This window comes from Canis lupus, chromosome 30 (assembly GCF_003254725.2).
Source record: "Canis lupus dingo isolate Sandy chromosome 30, ASM325472v2, whole genome shotgun sequence".
NCBI classification, from domain to species: domain Eukaryota; kingdom Metazoa; phylum Chordata; class Mammalia; order Carnivora; family Canidae; genus Canis; species Canis lupus.
In genome coordinates this window covers 10179256-10191884 of record NC_064272.1, presented here as the reverse complement: position 1 = coordinate 10191884, position 12629 = coordinate 10179256, and the positions used below count along the sequence as shown (strand labels likewise).

At 39.0% G+C, this 12629-nt stretch overlaps 1 protein-coding gene across 5 annotated transcripts in view; it reads right to left on the bottom strand.

Annotated features, from left to right (window-relative positions):
- TMEM62 (transmembrane protein 62) overlaps positions 1-12629 on the bottom strand; it is a 46701-nt gene that overhangs the window by 27981 nt on the left and 6091 nt on the right. The window contains exons 1-3 of one of the 5 annotated variants that reach the window (XM_025473043.3): positions 3418-3681; positions 3058-3169; positions 1641-1778 (exon numbers count right to left, since the gene is read on the bottom strand). In XM_025473043.3, coding sequence (XP_025328828.1) covers positions 1641-1778; positions 3058-3169; positions 3418-3597 — 430 coding nt within the window. In that variant the 5' untranslated portion in view covers positions 3598-3681. Of the gene's footprint in view, positions 1-1640; positions 1779-3057; positions 3170-3417; positions 3682-3952; positions 4358-12629 lie in introns of those variants that run through there. The other 4 variants (XM_025473044.3, XM_025473047.3, XM_025473046.3 and 1 more) reach the window with 4 other exon arrangements.

Here is a 12629-nt window from a genome sequence, read left to right as displayed (position 1 = left end):
TTAAAATATGTACAGGCTTGCTTTCTATTGCTAAAGAATTTGACCTGTACCACTACTAAGGATCAAGAAAAAGGGAAATGTAAATTCAGATCTTCCTCAACTTAACAATGGGGTTATGTCCAAACAAACCCATAGTAAGTAGAAAATATTTCAGTAGAAAATGCATTTAATACACTGAACTACTGAATGTCAGAGCTTAGCCTCACCTACCTTAAACATGCTCAGAATGCTTACATTAGCCTATAGTTGAGCAAAATCATCTAACACAAAGCCTGTTTTATAATAAAGTATAGAATATGTCATGTTGAATATCTGAGAGTGAAAAACAGAATGACTGCTTGGGCACAGAATGGTTACAAGGTTATTTATTGGCTCTCTACCCTGGTGATCGTGTCCAGCATCACCAGAGTATCATACTGCATATGCCAGTATGCATATAAAGCCCAGGAAAGGATAAAAATTCAAAATTTGAAATATAATTTCTATTGAATGGGTATCACTTTCATACATTGTAAAGTTGAAAAATCAGAGGTCAAACCACCATAAGTTGAATCATCCTCAATTGGGAACCAGACTTACAGGTATACCAGAAAGAGCTATAAGCCAGGTATCTCATCATCAATTAATAATTCCTAGCTGCTCTGTAAGAACTATCTATAAAGACAGCATTTTCTGATCAAACCAAAACTATATATTTCACCAGTCAGAATTATCTCTTTAAAATAATAGTTTTAAACATAAATATTTAGGCACACAAAATCAAATGAACAAGTACTTAACCATTAAGAAAGTCAACAAACCTACTGTTTACACACTTTGTAGAAGAGTTCATTTCCTTACTAACACTACAATAATAATGTAAAAAAATGTGAAGGGATTACCCATTTCTCTTCTCATACATAGAGATTTATTTGCAATTTTAATTTTTTAATGTATACACAGTAAAATTCATTCACTGTGAAGTACACACAGTTCTTTGCATATTGACAAACACATAGTCATATATCCACCACAATGGAGATACAGAACAGTTCCATCATCTCTCGAAATACTCTCATGATGCCTCTTGGTAGGCAGCCTCTCCTCCGGCCCCCAACACTTGGAACTACAATCTGTTCTCTATAGTTTTGCCCTTTCTTGAATGTCACATAAATGGATTCATACTGTATATAGATTTATGAGTGGTGGTTCTATTAGCAAAATGTATACCTATCTATCTCTATATATATATTTATGCGTGTGTGTGTGTGTGTGTGTGTGTGTATGACTGATTGACTGTAGGCTCCACACCCAATGTGGTGCTCAAACTCATCACCCTAGATCAAGAGTTGCATGCTTTATTAACTGAGCCAGCCATGCACCTAAAATGGTTATATTTTTAAACAATCTCCTGCATAGGTTTCGCTAGAAGCTTTTCTTCATGTAAAGAAGAAAAGACCATCCCAACTTTCCCTCAAAGGCTAAAAGTGGTATCTGAAGTTTTAAAATCATATAATATAGTTGTATTTCAGAGTTGTGCCTTCAGTATAACTAAAACTATGTTCCATTGTATAATTTTATATTCTAAATTGGAGAATCTAGGCTCTTGAAGGGAAAAAAAAAAAATCTAGTTCTAATTATACGTGGGTCTTGACTCTTACCATGATTTCCTTTAACATCAAGCCACTTGGTTTTTTCCATGACTCTTGTCTTCTTCAGAATGCCCTGGTAAGTTTGCCATTCTACCTCATGCTGCCTGGATCCCAAGTAGTCCTTTGTTTTGGCATCAGTCAGGTCTCCTGTAGATTTACATAAGACTTGAATCATGATGCAAAAGAAACCCCAGAGGGTTAAAAAATGATTTTAAATGCACACTGATGGAACAAAGATACTTAAGGTACTCAACATGTATAAGAATAAAAACAAGCCATATAAAATAAAATTTTATTGGCAAGGACTTTGTTTAGTATAGGTTAGCAAGTACCTATTTAACTTCCTGTGATACTAGAAATGGGTTCTGAAAAAAAGTTATCTTTAAAGAGAGTGGTACAAAATGCATTGTAAAACTCTGTAAAAATGAAAACTATAAGAAATTCCAACACTCTGGGCAGATGCCTGAGATCTATGACAAACATATTTTCCACACCCCAAATCAGGATATGTAATATGAGCAAGAGTTATTTTTACAACAAGAAGCAATCTGGAAGGTATGGTTTGGACAATGAAATACAAAAATTTCTGGAAAACTAAATGGACAATTGAAATAGAGGTTTTCCATAAAATGAGGACTGATAAACCATCATATCAGCAGAGATGTTTGAGTAGGGTAGGTAGGATATGAATCCCCAGTAGAAGAGACAGACACTCCTTTAGCTTTTCTTCCAGCACATTTTAGGAGCAAATAGTTTGATGATTCTAGAGAACTCAAGTCACAGAAGTACCAAAAGATGGGAAAAAAAGTGTCCTAAGTCACTTTATGCTTCAACAATTGGCAACATAAAATTGACTAATGCCATAAAAAGGAAAAAAAAAAAAAAAAAGGAAAAGTTAGTTTTGGAGGCACCTGGGTGGCTCAGTGGGTTATCCCACTCTTGATTTTGGTTCAGGTCATGATCTCAATGTCCTGAGACGGAGCTTCTGTGGGCTCTGCCCAAGGCCTGCTTGAGTCCCTCTGCCCCTCCCTTCCCCCCAAAAAAATAAAGAGAGAGGAAGGAAGGAAGGAAGGGAGGGAGCGAGGGAGGGAAAACTTTTGACTTGTGGTTAAAGGGCTTTCCCTAATTCTCTCTCGACAACTGCAACGAACGAATACCAATATAGCAGACGGTATACTAAGGAGAATCATGAGCCTTGCTTCTACTGCTTTGACAAAACCTTGTGATGGCAAGTCGTTTAGCTTGCCTCTCGACTCAGTTATCCATAGGCAAAGGAAATTACAAGGTCCCATCTCCTCCACAGGAGGACTCACCTGGGGCTGAGGCTATAGTGTGCCCGACATCCCCCAAGTGAAAAGCTGCAGCCTGGCCAGCATTCCACCGCCCGGACCACAGAACAACGCGACAGTACGGCAACCCTCCCTACCTGTTGCCAGGACGAGAGCTGGTTGAATGATGTCAATAGTTTCTGAACAGAACTTCTCTAAGTCTACAGCTCTGCCTGGATCACGAAACCTGCTCAGGTGAATGTCGGATATCTGCCGAAAGCAGGTATTAAACAGAGATATCTGGGTCAGGAAGAGGCAGCACGGGCAGCAGGCGACCCGGCAGCTCTCTCAAGGCGGAAGGGAATGTCAAGGATGCGGTGCAAGAACGAAGCACGCCCCGCACCCCCACATCCCAGGGAAGGACGGGGCTCCCAGCCGCACCCCGGCGGAAACTGTCCGCGTCTCACCGCGTCCTGCGGGCTTTGCACCTACCCCCCGCCCTGCTCCCGCTGCGTCACCTGCAGACCCCAGAAGATGTTGCTGGCGCCGGGGCCCGGCGCGGGGTGCGGGCTCCGGGAGGCGCGGGGCTGGGGCAGAGGCGAGGGCTGACCGGCCAGGCCATAGTGCTCCAAGAGCACGGCCGCCAACGCCGCTGCCGCCAGCCCCGCGACCACCCTGACGGCCAGCCCCGCGGCCATCCTGCCCGCCGCCCGGGCGCTGCACTTGCTGTCGGCGGCTCGGCCCGTGCGGCGCCCGCGGCGGCTGCTCTGGCCTCACTTCCGGACTCTATGATCCGGGCGTGAGGCGCGGCCGGAGCGCTGGCGCCGCACCTGCACCCAGCGGAGCACCTGCCGCTCGCTCGCCCGCGGCCCGGGTCTCTGCGCGGGGGTGGCGAACGGAAGGCGGGTGAGATAGAGGAAACCGGGACCCCCGGCGCCCTTCAAGGTTGCCGAGGAGTGGCAGGGAAAGAACCCTGGTCCAGGAGGCGGAGGCCAAAGTCCTGGCTCCGCCTTAGTCGATCATTTCCTGACCCCTGTGGGTCACCTTGCTTACCCGTAAAACGGAATTAGTAATGCCTCGCGTGCCTACTTCACAGGCTTGTGAGAATCAAAGTATGTTATGAGGACGCCTTTTACATTTCCGTATAGATGTGACAGCTGGCTTTCTCTCGGCCCTTCTGATTATTGACGACGTCTTTCCAAGAGACGTAATACGTATGTTTTGTAGTTATTTTTTTTCCTAAATCTGATTTCGTACACAGTTGGCTATGTAGTTTCCCGTTCCCATGTTATGTCCTTTATTTAATAAATTGTAAATACAGGAGAATTAGAGTCCTGCCCTTGATTTATCTAACCATTGCTATTGTTGAACTTTTGGATTATTTATTATGGTCGGAATGTTCTGAATAAACATTTTTGTATAAACATTCTGAATAAACATACCGCTGTTCTGAAAAAAAAAAAACTTTAAGAAAAGATTTTATTTATGTATTTGAGAGCGCGCGCATGAAAGGGAGGGGGAGCAGAGGGAAAAGCTGACTCCCCGCTGAGCAGGGAGCCAGATGTAGGGCTCCATCCCAGGACCCTGCGACCATGACCTGAGCAGAAAGCCACTGATTAACCGACTGAGCCACCCAGGTGCCTCTAAGAAAACATTTTTATACAAATAGCACTTTTTTTAAAGACCACTTTGAGTTATTTTCTTGGGATATGTTGTCAATATTGAAGTGAGGACTATTTCAATTTATTAAATACTTTTTGTGTACCTTTGGAAAGCAAGACATTTATCTAAGCAGAAAATATAAAGAAACAAGTAGCTAAAGACATGATTCATTATCTTAGAAACCTATGTAGAGAGAAATACACGTAAGTTTAATATAAGGAAGATGGGAATGTGTGACATTGAGATTAGAAAGGTAGAATCAGATATAAAGTAATTGTAAAGACAGAAACTACAGAATTTGACAGCTGATTGGATATTTGAGGGAAGAAAAAGAGATAGTTAAAAGTTAGTGCCTTTTGGAACCCAGGTGACAAAAAAAACCAGGGCTACAGTGTATGTATGGAAGGCATTGCCCATTTGAATCAAGTTTTTGGTTTTGTCTAATGCTGCACTAGAAAAATATCTGTATAGCTATCTTTCAACCAAATTTGGAAGATATGGTTGAGATGATCTGATTTAAAACACAAATAACATGCATTTGGAGAGGCCTTGGAAGAACTTACAAATATGAGAATCATTTTCCAGAAATAGAATACAATCATCTGTGTGATAGATGTTAGGAACGGACATGCTATTAAGATATTTTGGATTGAGAAACATTTTTTTTTACGACTTTATTTACTTTACAAAAAGATTTTATTTACTTATTCATGAGAGACACACAGAGAGAGGCAGAGACATAGGCAGAGGGAGAAGCAGGCTCCCATAAGAGGCCCAATGCAACACTCAGTCCCAACACCTGGGGATCACGCACTGAGCTGAAGGCAGACGTTCAACCACTTAGCCACCCACGCATCCCAGGCAACATGGTTTAAATTCACAAAGGCCAGCAGTCTGGATTGCAAACACTGCATTGTAACCAAGCAGCTTCCCTCACAGTGAATTATTTATTTATTTTATTTATTTATTTAGTGATTCTTCAGGGAATTCAGCTAATACATCACAAATCATTATACAAGATGATTCTCAGTTCCTGACACCTAAAGGAGAAAGGCGGATTTGTTATCTCATTAAGAGAGCAAGCAGCAATGCACCACGGAAGCAAAATATCCTAGAACTAAAGTCAAGGGAGAATGTATTGCTTGGGCATTTCAAAAACAATGTACATCATCAACAGTTATAAATTGAGTTATGTGACTTTAATAAACATGTAGAAATTAGATTATCATTTCTTATACTTTGTTTAAAAATCCAAAAATATGGGCACTTATGGCTTAGTCAGCTAAGCATCCAACTCTTCCTTTTGGCTCAGGTCATGTCAGGTTGTAAGGCTGAGCACCGCATCAGGCTCTGCACTTAGTGCTTTAAAGTCTCTCTCTCCCTCTCCTGCCTCTTCCTCCTTTCACATGGACTCTCTTTCTCTCTCTCAAATAAAGAAATCTTTTTTAAAAATCCAAAAATATTGTATTAAGTCATTGTTCTTTGAAGTTATTCCTGTGGAGAGCTAAAGTAATGTAATCAAAAAGTTTGTGTAGGTAAAGATTTTCAGATTTCAAAATTGTGATAAGTATATATTTACCATCTTACCCCTCTGTAAGTATATATTTTAGTGCCATTAAGTACATTCACATTGTTGTGCAACCATCACCATCCATCTCCAGAACTCTACAGCATCCCAAACTAAAATGTTGTTCCCATGAAATATAATTAATATTTATATAATATTAATATAATAATAGAATATATAGCATCCCCTAATAAATGTTTTCATCCATGTTATAGCATGTATCAGAATTTCCTTACTTTTTAAGGCTGAATATTTCATTGTATAAATATACCACATTTTCTTTATTTATTCATCTGTCAATGGACATGTGGATTATTTCTACTTTTTGACTATTGTGGATGCTGCTACTATGAACATCAGTAGGTACCGGACAGTTTTTCAGCTTTTTAGGGAGCACTATTCACTCTTTAGGAAAACAAATTGGAGGAGAATTTCATCTAGATAGTTAAGACTCTGTATAAGGAACCTGAAATGGGGGTGCTTGGGTGGCTCAGTCAGTTAAGCATCTGCCTTCAGCTCAGGGATCCCAGGATCCTGGGATTAAATCCCACATCAGGAGTTTGCTGAGCAGGGAGCCTGCCTGCTTCTCCCTCTCCCTCTAGTGCTCCTCCTGCTTGTGCCCTCTCACTCTTTCTCTCTCAAATAAATAAAACCTTTGAATATATATATTTTACATATGTATAAAGGTTTTATTTTACATATATAATAAATATATAGTATATTCTATATATAATATATAGTATATTCTAAATATATATACTAAATATATATAGTAAATATACTAAATATATATATATATACACTAAAAAGTAAACATGGGAAGCTTGCTGTTAGGTTACTATTAAAATGATCACATTTAAAGGTGCCTTAAATGTCTTAAGCTGGCTCAGTCAGTAGAGTATGCGACTCAATCTCAGGGTTGTAAGTTTGAGCCCCACGTTGGGTATACAGATTACTTAGAATCCTTAAAAAAAAAAAAAAACCTTGATTACCATTTATGTCATTTTATGGTTGAGTAAAAGAGCCAATGACCATATGGCCACTTTGTTTTTTTAAAAGATTTTATTTATTTACTCATGAGGGACACACGGAGAGAGGCAAAGACATGGGCAGAGGGAGAAGTGGGCTCCCTGTGTGGAGCCCGATTTGGGACTAGATTCTAGGACCCTGGGATCACTCCCTGAGCTAAAGGTTGACTCTCAACCACTGAGGCACCCAGGCGTCCCCATATGGCCACTTTGGAATGAGGCAATCAATGACAGCAAGTTTGGATGACATCAGATCCATTCTTTACATGTGTTTAAATGAATATGACAGATGGAAAAACAGTCATAGAGTTGTCAGCTTTCATATTCCTGAGATTCAAATGCAACTCTGCTATCCCTGCAATGAAGCATGAATCCAAAAGCCTTAAAAAAAAATGCAGAGAACTAATGCCCTCATCAAAAGTTAGAAAACTTTTTCTAACTTTTGGTTCTAAAGTTAGCACCAAACTCAGCAAGTAAAATTGAAAACTACCAGAGAAATATGTTGGCCACATTATTAAGATTTTAATTTTTTAAAAGATTTACTTATTTAAGAGAGGGAGAGAGCATGTGCATGCACAAACAGGAGCAAGAGGGGAGAGGGGCAGTGGGGGACAAAGTTTCCTCAAGCAGACTCCTTGTGGAGTGTGAGGCCTATGTAGGGCTTGATCCCAGGACCTGGAGATCATGACCTGAGCCAAAATCAGGAGTTGACTGCCTCACCAACTGAGCCACCCAGGAGACCCTGAAGATTATATTTTTAAGTAATCTCTATATCCAACATGGGGGCTTGAAACCACAACCCTGAGATCAAGAGCCACATTCTCTGCTCCACTGGCTGAACCACTCAGGTGCCATTATTATTTTTTTAATATTTAAAAGTCAGCTTTTATTTCTTAAGCTGATGGTGGATACAGTGGTCTTCATTTTACTGTTATTTTTAAGGTATATGTTACATGTAACCTTTAGTATTATAAAATATTTACCATAAATTCTTATGAGAAACATTTAATAAAAATACTATAAATGTATACTTAATTTTTCCATTAAAAACATTTAAATGTGCACTCTATTCAACCTGGTATTTCTACTTAAAATAATTTACCCTAAGGAAATACACAGATGTTTACAGGGATTTACCAATAAGTATGTTTATTAAAGCAAGTTTATAATAGGAGAAAACTGGAAACAAAATACACTGCATGTTCCACAATAAGACTCTTAAAAATAAAAATGGCACAGCCATATAAGGCAATACATGTTATGAAAAAACATTAATAGTATGAAAATAGATTAATAACATGTTAATGGGTATTTTATAAAATTGTATGGTATAATGCCACTTTATACACACACACACACACACACACACACACACACAAAGAAAAAACCTGGAAGCATATAAAACAAACTGTCAATGATTTTTTATTTTGGGATTCTGAAATTATATGAGATTATAAGTTATTTATATTTTCTTCTCTTTGAATATCCATATTTTCTGAGTTTTCAAGAATGAAAATGTAAAGAGAAAAAAAGAAACTTTTGTTTTGGATTAGCAGATTTTTTCTATAAAAGACCAGACAGTAAGTGTTTTAGGCTTTGTGGGCCAGAGTATCTCTATTGCAGCTATTCAAATCTACCATTATGCAAAAGCAGCCATAGTCAATATATAAATGAATAAGGTGGCAGCATTCCAATAAAGCTTTGTTTATGGATGCTGAAATTTGAAGTTTATATATTTTAAATGTATTATAAGATATTCTTCTTTTGACCTTTTTTCAACCATCTAAAAAATGTTAAAACTATTCTTAGCTTGAAGACTATATAAAAATAGACAGTAGGTGGATTTGGGGCCATATTTTGCTAACTCCTCTTCTAGAACAAGTTATTCTTTGCTGGCACAACTCATTTTCCTGCACTGGTAAATCTTCTTGATTTTTCTATGTTCTGTTTCCCAAGTTCTTTTTATTTTTTTTTTAATTTAATTTTTTTTTATTTTTTATTTTTTATTTTTTTGTTTCCCAAGTTCTTATCACTAATTCAACCTTAAACTGATAAACAGTTGTCTAAACTTCTACTTGGCACTTTTAAAACCTTGAAGTATTGTGTCATTTTTATTTTTCAGATGCAGCCTCTCCCAGAGCTTTCTGACTTCTAACCTGACCTGTTTGCTCACCACGTCTGGTGCACAGCTTAGCAGCTGTATCTGGTATCTACTTTCACTCTGTGCCTAGAGTTGGATTCTTTTTGCTGTTCATCTGTTAGTGATACAGTGTTCCAAGTATTGCTCATATTCAGCTCATCTACCCTTAAACACAACACTTGTTTAACCTTTTCTCCAAAGTGCCTAGCACAGTACCTAGAAAACAATGCTTAAATATCTATTTATTATTATTACTATTATTTATTATTATTTATTTTAAAAACCATTTTAAAGGAATAAGATGCCTGGATAGAATATAAGATGGTGGGCAGCCCTGGTGGCTCAGTGGTTTAGCGCCACCTTCAGCCTAGGGCCTGATCCTGGAAACCCAGGATTGAGTCCCACGTTGGGCTCCCTGCATGGAGCCTGCTTCTCCCTCTGTGTCCGCCTCTCTCTCTCTGTGTGTCTCTCATGAATAAATAAATCTTAAAAAAAAAAAAAAAGAATATAAGATGGTTGGTAAGCTGTATTTGCAGGTACTCAAACCACCATGGGTCCAGTTTGAGTCCTCTTTCTGGAATTTACTCAGATGCTGGACAAATAAATTTGTTCATGTCTATTTAATCTGTTCACCAAAGCATTTGAACCCCAGTAGAGATGCAGTCTGCTGCAAACTGGGACATACAACTTGGGGGAAGGGTCCACTTTGTCTTTCTCCAAGCCAGATTTAAAAAAAAAAAAAAGATTTTTACTTATTCATGGAGACACACACACACACACACACAGAGAGAGAGAGAGAGAGAGAGAGAGAGAGAATCAGGCTCCATACAGGGAGCCTGATGTGGGACTCGATCCCGGGTCTCCAGGATCACACCCTGGGCTGAAGGCGGCGCTAAACCACTGAGCCACCCGGGCTGCCCTCCAAGCCAGATTTTATTCTCCTACTAAGTTGAGCCATTTTCTCCATGTCTAAACAAAAATTTCCTTCCATTGAGCATTCAGTCTCATTCCTTCTCAGTTATGTGTACATTTCCAGTCCCAGCTCCTCTGTGAAGATAATGCACATGGAGTTCTATGGATCTTGATCCACATCCTCATTCTCTCTTCCTTTGTTCTATGGCAAATTCTTTATCTATTTCTCTTTTCTCACACGTTTTGCCCCCTCTACCAGGTTGAAATGCTATTGTGGTTGATCATTGCAGATAGAATTGTCTGACCAGCAACCCCTTAAATAAAACCTTTGAATCCATGGCTAGGAGTGAACCCAAGATCCGGGCCTATTTAGGACCCCTAACCAAGGTCTAATTTGATTTGAACCAGCAATCTGAGTTTCAGTCCAGAAATGACTCCCTAAGTATGATATTCTTATTTCTAAAATGAAGCTAATCCCTATAAACCTACGTCTCTAAGCTGACCCCAGAAATGAAATCTCTGAACCCAGGACTGATTTTCCTACAATTGGTACTGAAGCCTCCAGTCCTGACTCCTTTATCACATTCTTAGGACTTTTCCAGTTCTAACATAGGGATGATCTCCCCACAACTGTGGGAATGACCTTAGTCCAAGACTGATAACTTCTGTCCTAATGAAGACCATCTCCTCTCCATCCTGGTTTTGACCCTAATTACCTTAATGATCTCTGCTTCTCAGCTCAATATGGGAGCCTCTTTCTTCAAGTATAATGCGCCCCCACATGGGTTTGCTATGTTTCACAGACTTCCTAAGAGGACCAGAGAGCCCCAGGCTCTTTCTTTAGCTCAGGAACCAGCGCTCTTGGAACAGCAACTTATAAATAGCGGAAGTAGAAACTGGAGTCATAAGTTGAGGACAGTAGTACCATTCTATATATTTTCTTTTTGTTTGCTTCTTCTTTAAAATTAGTATTTCCTCTAGTAAGTACAAAATTCAGCTTGACTTTATATTGTTTTGTTTTCTAAACTCATCATGTAATAGTAAGTATCCTCTGGTCTGAAGGGTCTGGGCTAAGTTTTCCACTGAAATACCCCCAATCATCAATCTAACCAATAAACATTCACCATACTCTAAATGCCTTTTTAAATTTGCAGAGAGTACCCTGGATTGTCTCCGAATATGCTTCACTTTTACATTCAAGTTGCTGCCATTTAAAAATCATGCTCAAGGAATTCCCAATAGCTACATTTCCAACAGACCAATGATTATGCAAAATGAAAAAGTCTCTAATGTTAAAAAGGAAATGTTTCTTTTTCAAAGAAGATTTTATTTATTCATTTATTTGACAGAGAGAGAGAGAGAGAGAGAGAGAGAGAGAGAGCGCACAGCTAAGGGGAGCAGCAGGCAGAGGGAGAAGCAGGTTCCCTGCTCAGCAGGGAGCCTGATGCAGGGCTCCATCTCAGGGTCCCAGGATTATGACCTGAGCGAAAGGCAGATGCTTAACTAACTGAGCCACCCAGGTGCACTAAAAAGAAAATATTTCTTGACAAAAAACATCCCAGGCCCAATTAAAATAATCCAGTAACTCCAGTCAATGAATTAGGCAAATAAAAGGCTAAGAATTGCCACACATGTAAATGAAAGAATAACTAAAATATATACGTGTATATATTAACAATACATATAAAATAAACTGAAGGTTTATTTTTGTAAAAGTTGTTAAATTATTTTTACAATTTTAGTAAGAATATATCCCAGTTTCCTGTTATTCTTTCATTTAAAGTACAATGAAAGCACAGAAGAAACAATTTTGCATGTTGGAAAATAAGAGAATCAGAAAACTTCTCAGAGGAAGTCATATACAAACTGAAATCTAAAAAAAAAAAAAAAAAAAAAAGGCAGGAACCCCTTTACAGGAAGAGGTGTTGTAGAGGGAGAGGGGCATTCTAGGCCAAGGGACTAGAAGGGACTAACCTACGTGAAAGCACCGAAGTATGAGACTAAGTGGGGTACATGGGAAACACAGTGCGGATAGTTTAAGGTGAAGGGTGGCAAGGAAGATTACACTAGCAAATTTGTTTCAAGCCAGATTGATAAGGGCTTTGAGTGCCATGCTTAAGAGTTCATGCTATTGGGAAATCATCTCATTTACTCAGGTAAGAGAGTCACATGACCAGATTTATATTTCCAAATAGTTCTGGCAGGAAAACAAGTGATGAATATGAGCAAGAGAGTAGAAATAGGGAGACCAGATAGGAATTTGTTCTTCCCTAATCTGGATAAGGAATATCAAGGATTTGCACCAGACAGGAGGAATCATGTAGGTACTATGATCATCCCACATAAGAAAATATCCCAGAGAAAGAAGTATGTTAAAATAGAATCACTAAGGGTTTCTCAACTCTGATTGCTCATTAAAAA